Here is a 21,051-nt window from a genome sequence, read left to right as displayed (position 1 = left end):
TCAATCTTTTCCTTTATGGTTATTGGTTTTTATGCCCTATTTAAGAAATCTTTCCTGGCCCCAAGGTGATAAAGATATTCACCTATGTTAACTTCTAAAAGCCTTATTGTTTGAACTTTCACATACAGCTCTACAATCTACCTGATGTTTCTAAAATGTATAGCATGAAGTAGTGTCAACATTAATTTTTCCCATATAGATATCCTATTGACCAGTACTTGAAAAGACCACCCTTCTCCCCCACCGTTCTACTGAAAAGACCATCTTTCTCTATCATACCTCTATCATCAATCAAGTGTCCATATATTGGGTCTGTTTCTGGACTCTCTATTTTGTTCCCTTGGTATATTTATCTATTCTTCTGCAATACCATACTGTCTTAATTATAGTACCTCTATAAAATATCTTGATATGCAGTGGTAAAAGACCTCTAAGTTTGTCATTATATACTAGAGTTTTTCATCATGTTTTACATCTCTTACACTCCTTTCTGTATTTCCTGCCCTCTTATATTTTTGATTTTAGTTTGAATATTTCTTCTGATCTATCCATGAATCTTCAGTTGTGTCTAATTGGCTGTTAAAACTATCTATTGAGTTCTTAATTTCAGGTATTTTTCAATTTTAGAATTTCCATTTCATCTTTCTTGAGGTTTCCAGTGCTCTTCTAAAATTCTCTATTCTGTATTTGATTTCTTGGACAAAATCAATTATTTTAGAGTCTGGGTCTGAGAGCTATAATAACTGTAGATATATTCTATGGCTGTCTTCCTATAGTCTGTTTTATCTCTTGATTTTCAGTTAATCCTTATCTTGTACATGACTATTTATTTTTGTTTGAACATTAGAGACATGTATAAACATTTTAGAGATGATTTGAAACTCTGGGCAATGTTATATTCCTCCAAAGAGGATTTATGGTACTTCTGGCTAGCGATTGAGATAAAGGCAGAGCATCTGAATCCAATCAGGGATTGAGCTGATTTGAAGCTGGTCTTCAGTTTTTGCAAGGGATGTTCTGTTTCTGATTCACTTTTACTACTAGGGTATAAACCTTTAAGAAGGGCCAGCTGAAACCTGGGTTGATTTCAAGGGTCCCTCCTCCTTGGCAGGCCCTGAATTCCAATTTTATCCTACTAGCCCAGTAAATCTGCCCAGCTTCCCAGCTGCTCCACAGCATCTTTGGTATCAGCAAGGGGATCAAGAGGAAAAGCTGAATCAGACATTAGGCTCACATCTCTGGGCTTTCCTTCTCTGGGGGATCTTGGCCCATCAAGTCCTTGCTGCCTTGCTAGCTCTATGATTCCTTCAAACAAATGTTTATATACACATATGCACACATACACATATACAGTCCAGATTTCATAATAATTCTCAGTTGGAGGACTGGTCTGAAACAAACTGGCCACTATTAATAGGAGTAGAAATCCTCTTTCTTTGTTCTTTAGTCCACATAGATTTACCTCATTCTTCTAAATAGTATGGATATATCATAATTAATTTATCCTTTCCCCTATTTTTGGGCATTTAAATCATTTCTAAATAGTCTTGCAATTAAAGGCAATGCTATAATGAACAACCTTGGAGTTAAATTCCTGCACACTTGACAGAGACTATCTATAGGACAAAGCTGTGGAAGTACATTACTAGGAAAAAATTTTTATTTTGCTTTCCCAAAATTTTCCCTCTAAAGGCTAAATCATTTTATACTCTCACTCGCACTGCATGAGAATTCCATTTCTCCAAACTCCTGCCAATTCTGTATATCATAAATCTTTTTATTTTTCCTACTTAAATGGGCAAAAAATGTTATTGGTTTTTTTCTAATTGTTTTTTCACTGATTACCAGGTGAGGGTAAAACATTTATATGTTTATTTGTGAGTTAACTTAACTTTTTTTCTTCCATATATTGCCCAGATTTTTCTGGGCAATATATGCCCATTTTTCCACCTTTAAAATTGAATTCTTTATCTATTTCTTATTAAAATATAGGAGTGCTTTATCCATGATATAGACTATATCTCTGTCACATAGGCTGCAACCATATTTTCCCTTTCTATGGATTATATTTTAACTTTGTTTATGGCATCTTTCATCATACAGAAGATTTAAAATTTCTTTTATGGCTTCTGCGTTTTGAATTTTGTTTAAGAAAGACTTCCACAACCTTAATATTATAGTCTGAAATAATCTGATGTGTTTTGATTAATATATTTTCATCTTTCACTCATCTTTTGAAATTATCGATGTTATGGTATAAGGTAGGGATAAATTTTGTGCCCCCCTCATAATTCCCCATTTAAAGAACAGTCTACCCTATCTCCACTGTTTTGAAATGCCACCATTTTGATATGCCATTTTACCATATAACAGGTTTCCATATACTCATGGGTTTATTATTCTGATTTTTGCCTTTAAAATAGCTCCCTAAGTGATTCTGGTGCAGTTGGGCCATATACTGATTTTAGGGAACCTCTGGTTCTAGTGCAACTGTCCATTTGATTTTTATAAATTCTTGAATCAAGTATTTTGCCAAATATGGCTAAATCCAGCAATAAGCACTTTGATACTCCTTCAGGAAGTAGCAAATGAATTCATACGAATGAATGGCTCTTTTTTTTAATCAAAAGAATTTCTGAGTAGTTGAATTCAAAAGAAATTTGGAGGTGCAAACTGAGCACCATTTTAAAGCATTCAGTTTGCACCTTAAAGGATCTGAACACAGCTCTGAGCTGCAGTGTTCTGCCCTCTGTTTCTTTTGAACTCCCCCTCAAAAGGGAAAGTCCCATTTAAGCAAGAATATCCTGACTTAGTCATCCCCAATAGATGGAACAATCTAGCAATGAGAAGTGGGCTGGGCTGCCTATAATCACTCTAAGAACCTATGCTCCTCCATCTCCCCCCACACCACCCTACCCCAGGTAGCTAAGTTCTTACCTGAAGTATGGACATTATGAAAAAAGTGAATAAAGGTCAGTGAATTGTACACTTAAACTGGGTGAATCATATGGTATATGAATTATATCTCAAAAAAGCTGTTTAGAAATAAGAGAGAGAGAGATTGAGACAGAGGAGGGCAAGCGTAAACATGCCCCACATTCCACCCAACCCTTGGTTGACAACATCTGCTTCTCCTTGGGACAATCTTCAGAATCCCTCAGAGTTTGACCCTGACAGTGTCAGCCCCATGTCCTTCTTCTGGTCTCCTCTAACATTTGTGTTCTCCTTTTATTACTGTTTTGGTTCTTACCCCATCTACCTTACTAAAGTTACTTGAGGGCTTAATTCTCTCCTCCATGACATAGCAGATTCCTCCAGGGCATAAACTGTGCCTTGTCCATCTCTATCTAACAGCAAGCATGTTGTAGAGCTTAGATAAGTCCCCAGTTCACATTTTCACCCAGAATTGAATTGCTTCCTGTTGTTGGTAGTCAAGAGAAGAGCCCAGCTGGGCAGAAGGGTGAGGATGTGAAATCTGAATTTCATGTGGAGTCCCTTCTGCTTGCCCTCCGGATGATATTAGAACAAACCACCATGACAAACATGTTCAAACAAGAGAGAGAGGTCAAGAAGCATCCTGCCCACAATAACCCAGAGCTAGTGGATCACGGTCCCTAAATACCAGCAGATAAATGAACAGAGAGGCACTGGAGGACAGAGGCCTCCTTCACCAGGCCCAGATTTGGCCCAACACAAGCTGTGCAGCTGCGTGTGCGGTAGGAAAACCAGCGGAGAAGTAGCAAGGGAGCGCCTGCATGGCTTCCCAGTTCCTTCTCCTGGGGCTGTGTGACGATGCAGAGCCTTTGCCAACCCTTTTCTCTCCTCTCTCTGCCCCTGACTTTGCCAGGTGTCTTACAGGTGTCATCCTTTCCTGTTGGAGCCCAGATATGGGTCTATCCATCCAGATTTGGCACCATTGTTTGTCCTTTCTTTCTTATCTGGAAAAAAATTTTTTTCCCTATTACAAAAGCCATAAATTTTATTAGGGAATAATTGCTAAATAAAATATAATCTCATTCCAATCCCCCAGAGAAAACCAGTTGTTAATGCTTTGTTGTGAATTCTTTGACAGCATTTTCTATATAAACACTGGGGTCACATGATTTATCTATTTTTGTCACCTCACATTTTTTACTCATCAGTGTATCATGGACATCTTTTTGAATCAATACCTACACAACTGTAACATCATTGTTACTAGATATACCATAATTGATTTAATAAGTCCCCTCCTACTGGACACTTAGGTTTTTCTGATTTTTCACTGCTATAAATGATACTGCAAGAAACATTGTTCCAGCTAAACGTTTGCTCACATGTTTAGCATGTATTAATACTTAAGGTAAATTTCTTAGCCATAGAGTCCCCATTTACCCTCTCATGTCCCACAGCACAGGGAGTATGAGGGTGCTCCAACCTAACTCCCATTTCTTGGTTATTGATTAGATAGATCCAGTTCTTTTTTTTTTTTTTTTGGCTGCGTTAGGTCTTTGTTGCTGCGAGCAGGCTTTCTCTAGCTGCAGCGAGTGGAGGCTACTCTTTGCTGCGGTGCATGGGCTTCTCATCACAGTGGCTTCTCTTGTTGTGGAGCACGGGCTCTAGGCGCATGGGCTTCAGTAGTGTGGCTCGCGGGCTCTAGAGTGCAGGCTCAGTAGTTGTGGTGCAGGGGCTTAGTTGCTCCGCGGCATGTGGGATCTTCCCAGACCAGGGATCGAACCCATGTCCCCTGCATTGGCAGGCAGATGCTTAACCACTGCACCACCAGGGAAGTCCCTAGACAGATCCAGTTCTGATGATATTGATATATCTCAAAGTACAGACATGACTGACATTCTCCAACTCTAGTGAATCTTGTAGCCCTTCCAACCTTTGGTTTCACTGAGCTCTGCCCATCTTCCAGATTTCAGTGATAGATGACTCATACAGGTAGCCTTCTCTTCTTAATCTTTTTCTGACCTACTTTCAAGACACATAATTATTGTTTTTCTCATTCCTAGGAATTTTTTGACGTGTGGCCAGTCCTGATGGGTGAGGCTCCACCCTACTCTGGTCCCAGGACTCCAGATGGAAGGGTAGGTCTCTCTCTAGCCTGTCCAATATGATCAAATGTTTAATGAAATGCAAACGAGTAAGGCACTGTAGGTCCTGCTGAAGTTTCTTTACCACTTCGGTATTTATCTTCTCTGGGTTGGGTTGTCTCCCTTGAAATTATGATAATTCCTCACAATTGCGCAAGCCCTGTAATTTGCAAGTTATTTTAATATCTCACTGGAGTTTCACAATAACCTGGTGGGACTGACAAAGGAGGAATAAATATTCTCATTCCATAGATGAGCAAAGAACTCCAGAAAGATCAAGCAACCTGCTCAAGGATTCACCCAGCAGGAAAACTGTAGACAATTAAAGCTGCAAATAATCTTAAAATCTAATCTAAAATGTACAAATTGATAGCCAGAAGGTCAATTCCAGCCAATAGATAAATATGTTTGGCTACATAAGATTTTTTTAGTTTTTCTTTGTTTTTACTTTAAAACAGTTTTGAATTGGCAGCTTAGCACTTAAAAATCAAGATATTTCTGATAAACATCTAGATTCTCAGTTTCTTTTCAAAAGGTGGCAGATCAGTCAAAACTGGACCCACAGTCCTGCAGGGTAAATTTCATTGGAGCTGAGTAGCGGCCGCCTCCTTGCAATGTGTGGCCTGAACTCTCTAGTTTGCACGGTGCCCCGGACTCCCTCTTGTACACCCCTGGCCTCCTCCTCTCATTTATGTTTCTATCAGGTCTCTCTTGGCACTTCAGTTTGTGACCTCTGGTTTCCTACTATTGCTACATTTTAAAGATGAGGCATGAACACTTTAGAGAAGCTGAAATGAAATGTGTGGGGATGTAAAGATGGAGCAGGGTAAACAGACCTGGCAGTCGAATGGCCTATAGAACCTGTAGAATGACAGAATGACTTTAGCTGAGGCCACATAGAATAGGTAAGCAGCAGAGTCGTGTCCTGAATTGAGTTTTAGTCCAGCATTCTTCCCACAAAACCTTCCAGCCTGTCTGAAATGGTATGTCAGTTTCTGCTAGGAGGCCTGATTCCCCCCAGCCAACACTAACCCTACCCAAAATAAAGATAAAGGACAGCGTGTGTCTGTGTCTGTGTGTGTGTCCGTGTGTGTGTGTGTGTGAGTGTGTGTGAGAGACAGAGTTTTTTTAACCTTAATTCAAACTCTAGGGATTTAGAATTAACACACTGGCCTGTGAGCTTCATATACACACCAGAAAAGATTTCAACCTTGGAATCTAAACTGTCTGTTCTGCTTTACCCAAAATGACCTTTATAACCTGACACTGTCCAGTTTCAAACTACTCTTTTGCCCACACAATTTCATGATTTCATCTGGGAAGACTGAGTCTTCAAGGCTTACATCATGTGCTGCTGTCAGAAAACTATTTGGGGACATTTTTCCTTTTTAAGTACAGTTTTTGTGTCGGCAGAGTTGAGATGTTACTACTGAGCTTTTCATCTAATTCACATATGAGCTGGACTTGTTCCTAAAATTTAGAATTCTAGGAACTATATAGAATAGAGATCACCATAGCTTTCAGACACCACCAACTTCAATTAATTTCAGTTTCCCGGGCTGCTTTAATATTCAGCTCTCTGAGCTGAGCCCTGAGGTCAGAGGTCATCTCCAATTCCAGGACAGCCAGAGAAATATCAGGCTCTATCTAACTTATCCTTTTGCCTTCTAACATCACTCTCACACTTTATCTGCCACATTCACATTAGAAATACAATCTTCATCTGGATTTTGACCAATTAGCTCCCCAAATCTTGGTTCTGAAGTTCCCCCAAAGCAACTACACCTCACTTCATCTCCTCTGAAAAATAAAGCGTTGTGTGTGTTTTTTAATTATGAAAAAGGCTAAGTAGACTTCATGGGGAAAAAAAAAATAACACTTCTTTTAAAACTGGTATATTTCCATGCATGATGATTTGGCTCTGGCTGTATGTGGCTCTTTCAAAGACCCTGTGTTACAGCGTCAGCTGCTTAGGTGCGAGGTGACAAAGGCACTCATTGATGGCTTGGTTTTGACTTTCCAAAGGCTGGTGAATTCCTACATGAATATGGCCTTGAAAGCAACTTGGCTGAGCTACAGGGTGTGGAAAAAGTTCTATTTACCTAAAGCACACTGAACTTTCTGTTGCTTTCTGTGAAAGCAAAATTGATTCTCCTGTGGGTTTAAAAGAAAAAAAGTCCATTTTTCACCTTTCTAAAAGAATCTCATGGAGACCCCTGGGTAGGGCAGTTTACCAGGCCCAGGGAGCCAGCAGCTTCCCTGGGAGAGCAGTGAACAGCCCAGGCCCAAGGACAGGTGGCCCTGAAGCAAGAAGGCCCTCTCGCCCTCCCAGAAGGAAACAGCTCTACCAAAGTCCCAGCAGATAATGTGGCCACCTTTGATTTCTAGAACCTCCCATAGGATATGACCTCACTGTTTTAAAATGTTCTTACCGCAATGTATTTATATTTATTGAAAAAGTAATACATGAGCACAGAGAACAGCTCACACCATACAAAAGAGCACAGCACAGAAATCCAGCCTGCCCTGAGGCAGCCACTGTGCCACTGTGAGTGGTCTACCTTTCCCAAATGTCCATGGACATTCCTGGGTGTGTGTATGTACGTGTGTGTATATGTATACATATATATGTATATATATGTGTATATATATATATATATATATATATATATATATACACACACACACACACATTCCACCACCACCACTGACAAGGGTGATGATTCTATTTTGTGCCTTACTTTTCCCACTTGAGTATATTTGGCATCTTTCCCTATCAGCACAGATACAGCTAGTCGCTCTGGAGACACGCGAAGTATCCACTACCTGCAGGCACTCAGTTTGCTTAACCATCTCCAAGTGATAGCTATCAGCCATCTCCAGACTTTTTAAAGCAGTCTGGTTGAGAGCCCTAGATGGGGAAAATAATGCTGTTACCTACATTTGGGAATATATCTATAGGATTTATTAGCATATGTAGAATTACTGGGTCAAAGAATATGTGCATTTTAATCTATGAGAGACTATCTATCTATGCTAACTCTCCAACCATAGTCTTAGAATCATAGCTGGAAGGGGCTTTAGGGATTCCCTAATTCAGTTTTTTAAATTCCCGGATTATCTTTAGAACCCAAGGCTCCCACAGTGGCTGCCTGGGCCAGGGGTGAATGGGGGCAGAGGAGGACAGGACAGGGAGTGAGGGAAAACCAGGAGAGATGCAGGATCTCCATGTACTCAACTCTGCTTCCATTAGGGCGGCATTACTTTCCTCTGCTTTAGATTAGGGCCCATGCTTTGTTAGGGGAAAGGGTTCTGTTACTTGACACCAACGACAAACAAACACCACCGATTTTACAGCTGGGGAAACTGAGGCCCAGAAAGGACACATAGTGGAACCAAGACCAGAGCCTGAGTCTTTGCACTCTAGATCTATTCCTAACTCCATTTCACTGTGCTGTGGGGTTCACCCGGTCTTCCCCTGGATGCTTCCTACTGCAGGGAGCTCTTACCTACCCTGGAGCAGCCGATGCCCTGGGAGCCGCTCTAGAAGGGTTCAATCGCTGTAGCTGCTTCCAATGCTGGGCGTTGAGGAGGAGAGCCTCTCTCTCCCTCGTGAGCCTGAAGAAGGTCACGACTGCCCGTCAACTAGACACCCTTGACTAGATGAGGAATTTCCTTTTGTGGAGGTTCTGAGTCAGGAGGCCTTGATGGGGCCCAGGTATCAACATTTAAATCTCGAGGGCAATATTTCTCAAAATAACCTGTAGTAGAGGAACAATTTTTTTTTAATTTCCAATTTATCTTGGACTGATACTTTTCAAGATATGATAAAAGTCTATTACGCAAAAAATAAAAATTTTAAAAGACATACAAAACTTGTCTTTTTTAAATTATCAGTTTCAACAGACCTAACCTAACTCAGTCAAATTGCTGTAAAAGTTTCTAAACACTGACTGTCAATTTCTGTTTTTATCTCATCATGGAATAGTAACAAATAGTTTGCAGACTGGTACCAGTCCAGGGACCACACTGTGAGTAGCCCCCATGCTAGGTGAGAGTGCTACAGAGAGGAAAACACTATTTTAAGCTCTTAACCTTAAGTGACAGTAGAAAGAGCTCTGAGCACAGGAGTCAGGGGCCAAGGTTCTGGTCCTGGCTTACTGTCTTACTATAAATGAGTCCTTTCCTCTCTCTGGGTCTCAGTTTTCCTATTTGCAAAATGATTATTACTAACCTGCCCATCACGTTCCAATAAGGTAATGGATTTTTCCCTGGAGAGCTAGGGAAAAGGAACCACCTGCCAGTATCCAACCCCATGTTAGGAAGTCATGTAATTGAACAGGTCTAATTTAAGAGAAAGGGGGTTTTAATGGTGTAAGGAGGTGGGAGGGATGGAAGAGGTGGAATGTGAGTGGGGAAGCATGAGGGATGATTGGGAAGGCAAGTCTGGAAGAGCTGATGCAGCAAAGAGCAGCTGAGTGGAGGAGTGAAGGAGAAAGGGGTCCATGACCATGGAGCTGACCCCACATGGACGATGGCTGGGTTGATGATGATGCTAAATGGGACAGAAGCCTCCTTCCACCTCCCTCTCTCACTAGACTACACCAGCAATCTTTCTCTCTTTTTCCTTATACTGAACCCCCAGATTCCCTTGGAACACTTCCTATGTCTCTACCCAGCCCCAGATCCCAGCCCCTGCCTGGCCACTGTGGGCTGGTTCCAAGGAGGAGCACACTGAACTCTGAGAGTCAGCTGAGGACAGTGAGCTCCAGGGGCAATGGAACACATCCTTAGAAGGTCAGGCTGGTGCTTCTGGAAAACCACAGGGCACAGGGTAAAGAACAAAGCCTTTCTCAAGGACACACTCCTGCTGAAGTAGTCTCAGACTCTGAAGAACTTTCTCTATCTCTTTTGCCTAGGAAATCAACTTTTACAAGGTCATTGACTACATCCTGCATGGCAAAGAAGACATCAAAGTCATCCCGTAAGTCTCTTCTCAAAATATGTAGAATTGCAGGCACATTATCCGTGTCCATAAGATACTCATTCCAAGATCGACACTAACCAAACCCAAGAAGGCCACACACTCTGTTCGAGGCAAGGAGAGCAGTAAGGAGGCAGTGTGGAAGGGTGGAAAGACCATGCAGTTTGGAAAATGAGGCTGGATTCTGACTCAGCTGCTGTGAGTTCAAGTCCCAAGTCCAGTATCAATAAGTGGCCTGGGGACTTCCCTGGTGGTGCAGTGGTTAAGAATCCACCTGCCAGTACAGGGGACATGGGTTTGAGCCCTGGTCTGGGAAGATCCCACATGCCACGGAGCAACTAAGCCCGTGCGCCACAACTACTGAGCCTGCACCCTAGAGCCCACAAGTCACAGCTATTGAGCCCACGTGCCACAACTACTGAAGCCTGCATGCCTAGAGCCCGTGCTCCACAGCAAGAGAAGCCACCATAATGAGAAGCCCGCACACCGCAATGAAGAGTAGCCCCTGCTCATAGCAACTACAGAAAGCCTGAGCACAGCAACAAAGACCCAACACAGCCATAAATAAATAAATTAATTAATTAATTTTTAAAAAAATAAATAAGTGGCCGGTTTGGGCCTCTCTATAGAATGAGGCCACGGTGTCTGATCAGGGCTTTTCAATGATTTTTCTATGGAGGCATATCTGGGGCCTAATGCAGAAGGTGAGGCAAAGGCAGGAAGCTGGCAAAGAAAGTGACTCAGCCCCCAAGGAAAGCTTATTCTCTCTCTCTTTTTTTTAAATCTTTTTTTATTTATTTAGGCTGCCGCAGGTCTTAGCTGTGCCACGCAGGATCTTTAGTTGCAGCATTCGAACTCTTAGTTGAGGCATGCATGGGGAATCTAGTTCCCTGACCAGGGATTGAACCCGGGGCCCCTGCATTGGGAGCGCATAGTCTTACCCACTGGACCACCAAGGAAGTCCCAGAAAGCTTATTCTCTAATGTCTTCTTATATGACCTAGGCGGATAATGAAAAGGCAAGAACTCCCAGAGGGTGAGGCCTCCAACCTACCTGCAGGTGGTGGAGGCTCAAAGGCCATTTAAAGATTTCAACAGTCAAGAACGTTTTTAGTATCAGCTTGTACTTTTTGCTGAGTAGAGCACTCTCCAAAACGTAGCTCTCTTGTTACCTATGTGAATCCTCTGTGGTTACTAAGAGCCACCCCACAGTTCTGTCTGAGGCTCGGCTCTCTTTCCCAACTGAACTGCAGACTCCATGAGGCTGTGATCAGCCTCTGTGGGAGAGCCTCACCTTTGGTCTCTTCTCTGGTCCAAATGAAGGGATTTATAGCAGGTCACCTTAATCCTTAGATAGTGGTTGTGAGAGGTCACAACTGTTGCCAAACAAGTTTGATAATCCTGTCACTCAGTTCTCTGGTTTATCTTTTACTGGTTGGGGATGAGAGACTGCTTCAGGTTCCTGAGTTTCTGGGTTCTCTCTGTTCAGTCTTGTTTGCATGAAGACTGAGTCTTTCCTAAACTCGTCTCTTTCTTTTTCTTATTTTTCCTTGTCAACTGCATACACTGCCACCATTCTGTTTTCTAACCACTTCTCTAGAGGTGCCAGTTTATCAAACTCATTGTCTGTATTCTGAGTTATCACAGATCACAGTTCTCCCCAATGTCTCACCACTCCTCACCAAGTACCACACCCTTCTAGACTCTGATAACATCCACCTTGCTGCCTTCTACAGTGTACCTGTATCCGCATTGAATTTAATATAAATTCTTAGAAGTAACTTAAAGAGATTATACTATGATGCAGCACGGAAACAAAAAGTGCCTTTGAATGGCACAAAAAGCCAGGAAAAAGGTATGAAATATGATAAAAAAATCTATACCTAAATGCTAAAAGAGCTCTGTTGATATTCATAAAGTAATAATTATAAGTTCAAAAAGCACTGCATTACAGATTAATTGGCAGAATATTATCTTTCTCAGTTGCATATAAGAAACGGTTTTTGGGAATTCCCTAGCCATCCAGTGGTTACGACTCCATGCTTTCACTGTAGGGGACATGGGTTCCATCCCTGGTAGGGGAGCTAAGATCCCGCAGGCCACAGAGCACAGCCAAAAAAAAAAAAGAAAGAAAAAAAGAAAAAAACAACCAGTTCTTGTAAGAACTGATGAGCTGTGAGATATGCGTAAAGAAATACCATATATCTTATTTACAAGAGAACTATCTAAAAGATAAGAATGCAGAGAGAATGAAAGTAAAAGAATGAACAAAAGATATGCCTTGCAAATGATAATCAAAAGAAAACTGATGTAACTATGTGACTATCAGATAAAAATAGGTCTCAAGGTGCATTAGTAGAGGGACTTCCCTGGTGGCACAGTGGTTAGGAATCCTCCTGGTAGTACAGGGAACACAGGTTCGATCCCTGGTCCAGGAAGATCCCATATGCCGCAGAGCAACTAAGCCCGTGCGCCACAACTACTGAGCCTCTGCTCTAGAGCCTGCGAGCCACCACTACTGAGCCCACGTGCCTAGAACCCGTGCTCCGCAACAAGAGAAGCCACCGCAATGAGAAGCCCGCACACTGCAAGGAAGAGTAGCCCCCGCTGACCGCAACTAGAGAAAGCCCGCATGAAGCAACGAAGACCCAGTGCAGCCAAAAATAAATAAATAAAATTTAAAAATAAATAAATAAATAAGATTTTTGTTATTAGCGAAAATAACATATTTATAAACCACTAGCATATTTTCACTGTGACCAGAGGACACCTCTGTATGATTTCAATCGTTTGAAATGTATTGAGGTTTGTTTTATGGCCCATTATATCACCAGTTATTGTAAATGCACAGGTATTCTTGAAAACACTGAGTGTCCTGTAGTTTGGAGGTGAGGTGCCATGTTCTATATATATCCATTAGATTAAGTTTGTTAATTATCTTATTCCAATATTCTCTATTCTGTGTGTTTTAGTCTGCTCTATCAATGAGCAAACATGAATTTATCTATATATTCTTATATTTCTGTCAGTTTTTGCTTTTTTCTTTTTTTTGAGGCCTTGTTATCAAGCATATACACATTTGTAAATTCTTCCTGAAATTGAATTGACCTCTTTATCATTAAGAAGTGACTATATCTCTACTAATGCACTTTTTTTAAAAACTAATTTTATTTATTTATTTATTTTTGGCTGCACTGGGTCTTCATTGCTTCACGCGGGCTTTCTCTAGTTATGGTGAGCAGGGGCTACTCTTCCTTGCACTGTGTGGGCTTCTCATTGCGGTGGCTTCTTTTGTTGCGGAGCACGGGCTCTAGGCACATGGGCTTCTGTAGTTGTGGCCCGTGGGCTCAGTAGTTGTGGCCCATGGGCTCTAGAGCACAGGTTCAGTAGTTGTGGCACACAGGCTTAGTTGCTCCGCGGCATGTGGGATCTTCCCTGACCAGGGCTTGAACCCATGTCTCCTGCATTGGCAGGTGGATTCTTAACCACTGTACCACCAGGGAAGGCCCCAGAAAAATCTTCTTATGCTTGGAAACTAGAAACTATTTTTCTGAAAAAAATAAAAAAGAATACACTTCCATATAGTCCATGGGTAAAAGAAGAAATCAATGGAAATTATGACATATTCTGAAAGAATGAAAATATTACATATCAAAACCAATGTGATGCAGTGAAATCATGCTTAAGGTGAAATTTACAGTCTTAAATATTCATATGAGAAAAGAATACAATATAAAGTAATAAACTCTGTACCCACTTGTATCAGTCGGGGTCCCAGCAGATAATAGGCATCACATTCAAATTAGGGTAATTCAAGGAGGCTTTACTTATAAAGGGATGAATTATAGAGGTGTGGGTGGAATGAAGGAAACTGAAAGAGAATATGCTAGTACTGAGGTTGTTGTGAGCATTCCTGGGCCCAAAGGAAATTTCTAGAACCTGGAAGGAGAAAGTGTCATGTAGAGCAGGGCATCTTGAGAGAAGTGTTGCCTTTCAGTCAAGAGACGCAGCAAAAAACAAAACAAAACAAAACAAACAAACAAACAAAAAAAGAGACGCAGCAAACCCAGAGCAACCCTGCCAGGGGGAACCCAGGGAAATAAATAGCCTGACCTAACTGTTCTACCTGCCTCTAGTTTTGGCCAGGTCTCCTCACTGGGTTAAATTCAATCAGAAGCTGGAAGGCCAGGCACCCTATTGATGGAGTCCACACAGATTGGCCTCCTGGGACAGGAAGGAGCAGGTTGGAGAGCGGATCTGGAGGGGCAGACAGAAGCTATCCATCACATCATCTCAAGAAACTAACAGCAAACAAGCAGATAAATAAACCCTCCCCAAAAGAATAAAGATAAGCCCAGAAATTAATGAAATATTAACAGAATAATGAACAAATGCCAAAAGCTGGTTTCTTGGACAGATTAACAAAATTGATGAATTCTGGCAAGACCGAGCAAGAAAAATAGAAAATCAAATGAGCTGTATCAGGAAGAAAAAGGGGGATAACCACAATGACACAGAAATTAACAAGATAGTAAGAGGATATTATGCCAAAAATATTTTAAATCTAGATGAAAGAGGCAAATTCCTGCAAAAATAAAACCTACTAAATATAAATCACAAAGAAATAGAACACCACAATAGTCTTATAACAATAAAATACATTAAAACTTTCCCACAAATACATTCCAGGCCCAGATGCCTTCAGGGGTGAGTTCTACTAAATATTTAAGGAAGAAATAATGCAATTCTCATACAAATTATCCAAGAGACTAGAAAAAGAAGTGGCTAGCATAAACTTGACGCCAAAACTCAACAAAGACTGTATGAAAAAAGAAAATTCAGACCAAGCTCACTTGTGAATATAGATACAAATATGCTAAATAAAATTTTAGCAAATAATAACTAAAAAGGATTATACATCATGACCCAATTGGGTATATTCCAGGAATGCAGGGCTAACATTAGAAAAATGAATAAATACAATCTGCCATGTTAAGAGAAACATGACATAATTATCTCCATAAAGGAGAACTTTCTTAATCTTCTAAAAGTAATTTTTCTTTTAAGGTCTGAAAATACTAAGTATTGACAGAGACGTGGAGTAAAGGAAGCTCTAATATACTGCTGATGGGAGTAAAAATTGGCATGATCACTTTAGAAAACAGTTTGGTCTTACCTAGTAAAGTTGAAGACATTCACATCTTAGGACTCAGTATTTCTACTCCTAGAACTAGCACATGGAATTGAATGCATATATACACCAGAGTGTTGGAAGCAGCAATGCGCATATTAGCCTTGCACTGAGGGAAATGTCCATCAACAGTTGAATGCATAAATTATATGCAACCTAACCAGGGAAAACGGTTGAAGTCAATCAAACAAATGAATTACAGCAACATGAAAAAGAAGTCCAATGAAATAATGTATGCACATTGATTCTACCTAAAACAGATGAAACAGGCTACAGGAAAACAGGCCACAGAAAAAGAAGAATCATAACATTGGGACAATGGTTACCTTTGGGGTTTGGGAGAAGGTTGCGAGTGGCAGGGGGTCAGGTCAGGGATTTCCAAGGTACCAACAAGGTTGTTCTTTCTTGTTTTTTTTTTTTATAAATGTATTTATTTATTTATTTGTTTTTGGCTGCACTGGATCTTTGTTGCTGCACATGGGCTTTTCTCTAGTTGCGGCGAGCAGGGGCTACTCTTCCTTGCTGTGCGTGGGCTTCTCATTGCGGTGGCTTCTCTTGTTGTGGAGCACGGGCTCTAGGTGCGCAGGCTTCAGTAGTTGCAGCACACGGACTCAGTAGTTGTGGCACACGGGCTTAGTCGTGGCTCGCAAGCCCTAGAGCGCAGGCTCGGTAGTTGTGGCGCATGGGCTTCGTTGCTCCGCGGCATGTGGGATCTTCCCAGACCACCTGGCTCGAACCTGTATTGGCAGGCGGATTCTTTTTTTTTTTTTTGTGGTACGCGGGCCTCTCACTGTTGTGGCCTCTCCTGTTGCGGAGCACAGGCTCCAGACGTGCAGGCTCAGCAGCCATGGCTCACAGGCCCAGCCGCTCCGCGGCATGTGGGATCTTCCCGGACCGGGGCACGAACCCGTGTCCACTGCATTGGCAGGCGGACTCTCAACCACTGCACCAGCAGGGAAGCCCAGCAGGCGGATTCTTAACCGCCGCGCCACCAGGGAAGTGCCAGGTATAGTTTCATAGGTGTTCACTTTCAAACAACTGATGAAGTTTTTAATGCATTTTTCCATGTGTGTATATATTTTTTGCAATAAACAAGTAAAAATAATACCCAATATTGTGATATTGCTGTGTGGGATAAATAAGTATGTAAAGCACCTAGCTTAGTGCTTGGTATGTGGTAGGAGCTCATCCTAGATGGGTTTCCCTCACTCTACATGATATTAAGCTAACTCTCTGTATGTAAGTACTAAATGGAGGGAAATGACAGCAACTGTTTTTGCTCAGCAGCCAATAACAATCTGTTGGATGAATTTTGTCTGTTTTCTTTGGGAGTCAAACTCAGTGTGAAATTAATAAAACTGATTTATCACTTTTTTCTCAGTGTCTACATTTGGACATTAAGATGCTTAGCCAAGATTTGGGGCTTGGTCTGGTATAGTAAGTGGGTGCTTGGAGCCACCAGAGAGAAGAGGGAGGGTAAGATCCAGTTTTAAGTTTTTAGTCCAACTGTCCCTACATCAGAAGTTACCACTGGGGGATTCCCTGGTGGTGCAGTGGTTGTGAATCCGCCTGCCAATGCAGGGGACATGGGTTCGAGCCCTGGTCTGAGAAGATCCCACATGCCATGGAGCAGCTGGACCCATGCACCACAACTACTGAGCCTGCACTCTGGAGCCCATGAGCCACAACTACTGAAGCCCACATGCCACAACTACTGAAGCCTGCATGCCTAGAGCCTGTGCTCTGCAGCAGGAGAAGCCATCACACCGAGAGGCCCTCACACCGCAGCGGGGAGTGGCCCCCGCTCGCCACAACTGGAGAAAGCCCGTGCACAGTGACAAAGACCCAATGCAGCCAATAAATGAATGAATGAATGAATGAATGAATAAATAAATCTATTTTTAAAAAAAGAAGTTACCACTGTCTTTGGCCTTTACAGGAATCCACCTCCAGACCATTGGGCTTTAGTGAGCGGTCTTCCCACTTATGTTGCCCAAAATGGCCTGGTAAGTAATACAACTTTGAAGGGGGAGAGTTTTGAGTCAGGTGGAAAGGTGAAGGGATTTCAGATCAAGAGAGTGGGAAAAACGATGGGAAGTGTACATCTCTAAAAGCCTGGTTCTCCCGTTTCTCAATTTACTTGACGGTGGTCCAAGGGGATGCGCAGAGAATTGACATTTGAAGAAATATGAAATACACAGAGAAAGAATCCTCAGATGGAAAGGTGCATAGTCTCAGTGACAACTAAAGATACTTATGCAAATGTCAGGGATAAAGTCACAAGTAGCTGGTCCACCAGGCTCACCATAGAACAAGTCCCAGCCTCTCATCCCAGAGACTTAGTTGCCACTCCCAACACCCCACCACCGTCCCTGCCACATTTCCAGCCACACAGCAGAGCTCAAATGCTCTATCTCCCCCCATGCCCTACCCGCTTGGGTTGCAGGGTAGAGTGAAAGTATCCCCTACCTTAGAGAGAAGGGTCATAGCTGCACATCACCCCAATATTTGAGCCTGCTTATCTCTGTATGCTTCCCCAGGCACACACACTACACAGTGCTGTTCATGTATCAGGGTGTTTATTTATTGGGCATTTTCTATGTGCCAGGTGCTGTGGTTGGCTCTGGGGATACAATGATAGATGAATCAAATAGTTTCTGTTCTGAAGCTCATCATCAAATGGGAGATATCTTTATGAACAGATACTTAGACTATAATGTGATAAGGCCAGATAGAGATGTACATGGTATATTCTAGGAATACAAAGTAGGAAGCATCTAAACCAGCTTTACTTGCCAGAGTGTTTTGGTCTGAGTTTTAAAATAAATAGGGGTTAGGGGCTTCCCTGGTGGCGCAGTGGTTAAGAATCTGCCTGCCAATGCAAGGGACACGGGTTCGATCCCTGGTCTGGGAAGATCCCACATGCCGTGGAGCAACTAAGCCCGTGTGCACTCCACAGCTGCTGAAGCCCACGCGCCTAGAGCCCGTGCTCCGAAACAAGAGAAGACACTGCAGTGAGAAGCCCGCGTACTGCAACAGAGTAGCTTCCGCTCACTGAAGCTGGGGCATGCCCATGCGCAGCAATGAAGACCCAACACAGCCAAAAATAATAAATTAAAAAAATTTTTTTAATAAATAAATAAATAGGGGTTAGGCAGGTGGGGCAGGAAAGGGGACTGCAGGTGGAGGAAACAACATGGACAAACAACTAGGGCTTGGAGGTTTGAAGCGACACAGAGTGTGCAGTTCCGTGTTGCTGGAGTATTAGATTTGAGACAGGAAGATGGCAAGAGATGAGGCTTGAGAGGGAGGGAGGGGCCAGATCACAGTAGCCTTGGACACCAGGTCAAGAGGGTGGAACTTTAATCTACAGGCGATGGGTTTTTAAGTAAGACGTTGGCACAATGCATTTTCATTTTAGAAAGAAAACTCTGAACGCTCCCTAGAAAATAGATCTGAAGGGACTAAGACTGGAAGCAGAGCGAAAAGTGTGTCCTTACAAACAAGAGATGAAGAACACCTCAACAAAGGCAAAGGCAGTAAAGAACACTAACTGTCTTCATTGCTGACAGCCATGGAGTGCTTATGATGAGCCAGGCAGTGAATACATTTGCTCATTTAATACTCATGACTCAGACAGAGATGAGGTGGAGAGAGGGAGATCAGGGCTCAGATCTAACACTGAAAGGGCTTTGTGATTGGTTGTGAGCAGAGAGGGAGGGAGAGAAGGACCAAAGCCAATTTCAGGCTTCTAGACTGGACAGATAATGCTGCCACCAGGTTTGCATGTAAGATGCTGAGATCAGTTTCAGACAAGGTACAACAGAGACTTTTTTTCAGAAGTAAGTGTCCAGCAAGTAGCTAAAGAGATGACTCTGATGCTGTGGAGTGAGAGGACGGATGGAGGTAGAGATTTGTGTCAACAAAAGGTAGAGATCTGTACTGACTACACTACAGACAATATGATAGTATATCTGGTTCTTGACCACTTTGCTCCTAGGAGCAGATGGTACTTGAAACCATGAGTGTGGATGAAGTCACCAGGGAGAGTGAGGGAGACTCGGGTAGAATACTGGAGGATGCCAGCATTCAAAGATTGGGTGGAGGAAGAAGAGTGTGTGAAGGAGAATCAGAAGAAGGGTTGAGAGGTGTCTGGAGGCCCAGGAGAGGGTAGTGTCATGGAAACCAAAGAAGTAGAAAGTTTCAACAAAGAGAGAGAATAACAAATGCAGCAAAAGTGATCCAGTGAGATAAGAACCAAAAACTCCCATTGGGCTTGGCAGTTAGGAGGTCATTGATGGCCCTGATGAGAGCAGGCTTGGTGGCAAGGTGGAGGCAGAAACCAGCGGGTGGTCTGCTGAGGTGTGGATGGGTAATGAGAAGGTAGAAAATGCAAGAGAAGGAGGAGAAAACCTGATGGTCACTACAAAGACCACATTGGGTCAAGGGAGGATTTTGTTTTCAAGGTTGGGAGAGAATCAAGCATGCCCATGGACTGAGGCTAAAGAGCCCTCAGAGAGGTTAGAGATCAGGAGAGAACAATAGCAACTGATGGAATTGGCCCAAGGAGAGGCCAGAGGCGTGGTACAGTGGGTGGGCAGTCTTGAACAGGAGCAGGGACAGCTCATCCTCTCAGACAACAGAATGGTCTGATCTACTGGGATAGGCAGGGTCAAAGCAAGCTCACATGGTACCTTTTTGAGAACTAGAAAAAGGTGTCCCTTCTTGATGGATGAAAAGAGAAAGGCTAGGGCCATTGTTCTGAAAGTCAAGAACAGGCTGGATTTCAACTCCCAGTCACCCCCTCAGCCAGATGCCTTTGTGCAGTGCACATGCTACACAGCTGTATACAGTGGCCCCATAGGCAGGACTCTGGAGGGATCAGATAAGTGTTATCTGCATGATAGGGTAAACTGGTCCCATTTTCAGGAGAGGAATCTTGCAATATAAATACAACCAGAGCTACAGCACCTTTTACTTCTTCATCTGCTGTGAAGTTTACAGCACAAGGAAAAACTCCTTCCTGACAAAACAAATATAATTGATTCAAAGATGTTTAGAGTAGCATTATTTACATTAATTTAAAAAAACTGGACATAACCAAATACTCAACAAAAGGGGGCAATAAAATGGGACACCTTACTATAAAACTACAGTCATCAAAACAGTATGGTACTGGCACAAAGAACAGGAGAGAAAGCCCAGAAATATGCCCACACATACATCATCATACATCATTGTTGTATGATCAATTAATCTACAACAAAGGAGGCAAGAATATACAATGGAGAAAAAGTCTCTTCAATAAGTGGTGCTGGGAAAACTGGAAAGCTACATCTAGAAGAATGAAATTAGAACATTCTCTAATACCATATACAGAAATAAACTCAAAATGGATTAAAGACCTAAATGTAAGATCAGACACTACAAAACTCCTAGAGGAAAACATAGGCAGAACAGTCTCTGACATAAATCACAGCAATATCTTTTTGGATCCACCCCCTAGAGAAATGAAAATAAAAACAAAAATAAACAAATGGGACCTCATTAAACTTAAAAGCTTTTGCGCAGCTAAGATAACCATAAACAAAACGAGAAGACAACATACAGAATGGGAGAAAATATTTGCAAGCGAAGCAACCAACAAGGGATTAATCTCCAAATTTTACAAACAGCTCATGCAGCTCTATATAAAAAAAAAAAAAGACAACCCAATCAAATAAATAGGCAGAAGATCTAAATAGACATTTCTCCAAAGAAGACATACAGATTGCCAAAAAGCACATGAAAAGATGCTCA

The 21,051-nt window shown here is 42.2% G+C and overlaps 1 protein-coding gene across 2 annotated transcripts in view; it reads left to right on the top strand.

The window, feature by feature from the left end:
* PDE6A (phosphodiesterase 6A) overlaps positions 1–21,051 on the top strand; it is a 66,797-nt gene that overhangs the window by 15,011 nt on the left and 30,735 nt on the right. For both annotated transcript variants that reach the window (XM_060092052.1, XM_060092051.1), the window contains 3 exons: positions 4,998–5,072; positions 9,998–10,062; positions 17,192–17,258. In XM_060092052.1, the coding sequence (XP_059948035.1) occupies positions 4,998–5,072; positions 9,998–10,062; positions 17,192–17,258 (207 nt within the window). The remainder of the gene's footprint in view (positions 1–4,997; positions 5,073–9,997; positions 10,063–17,191; positions 17,259–21,051) is intronic.

This window comes from Mesoplodon densirostris, chromosome 3 (assembly GCF_025265405.1).
Source record: "Mesoplodon densirostris isolate mMesDen1 chromosome 3, mMesDen1 primary haplotype, whole genome shotgun sequence".
In the NCBI taxonomy this organism is placed as follows: domain Eukaryota; kingdom Metazoa; phylum Chordata; class Mammalia; order Artiodactyla; family Ziphiidae; genus Mesoplodon; species Mesoplodon densirostris.
This window is presented reverse-complemented; position numbering and strand designations above follow the sequence as displayed.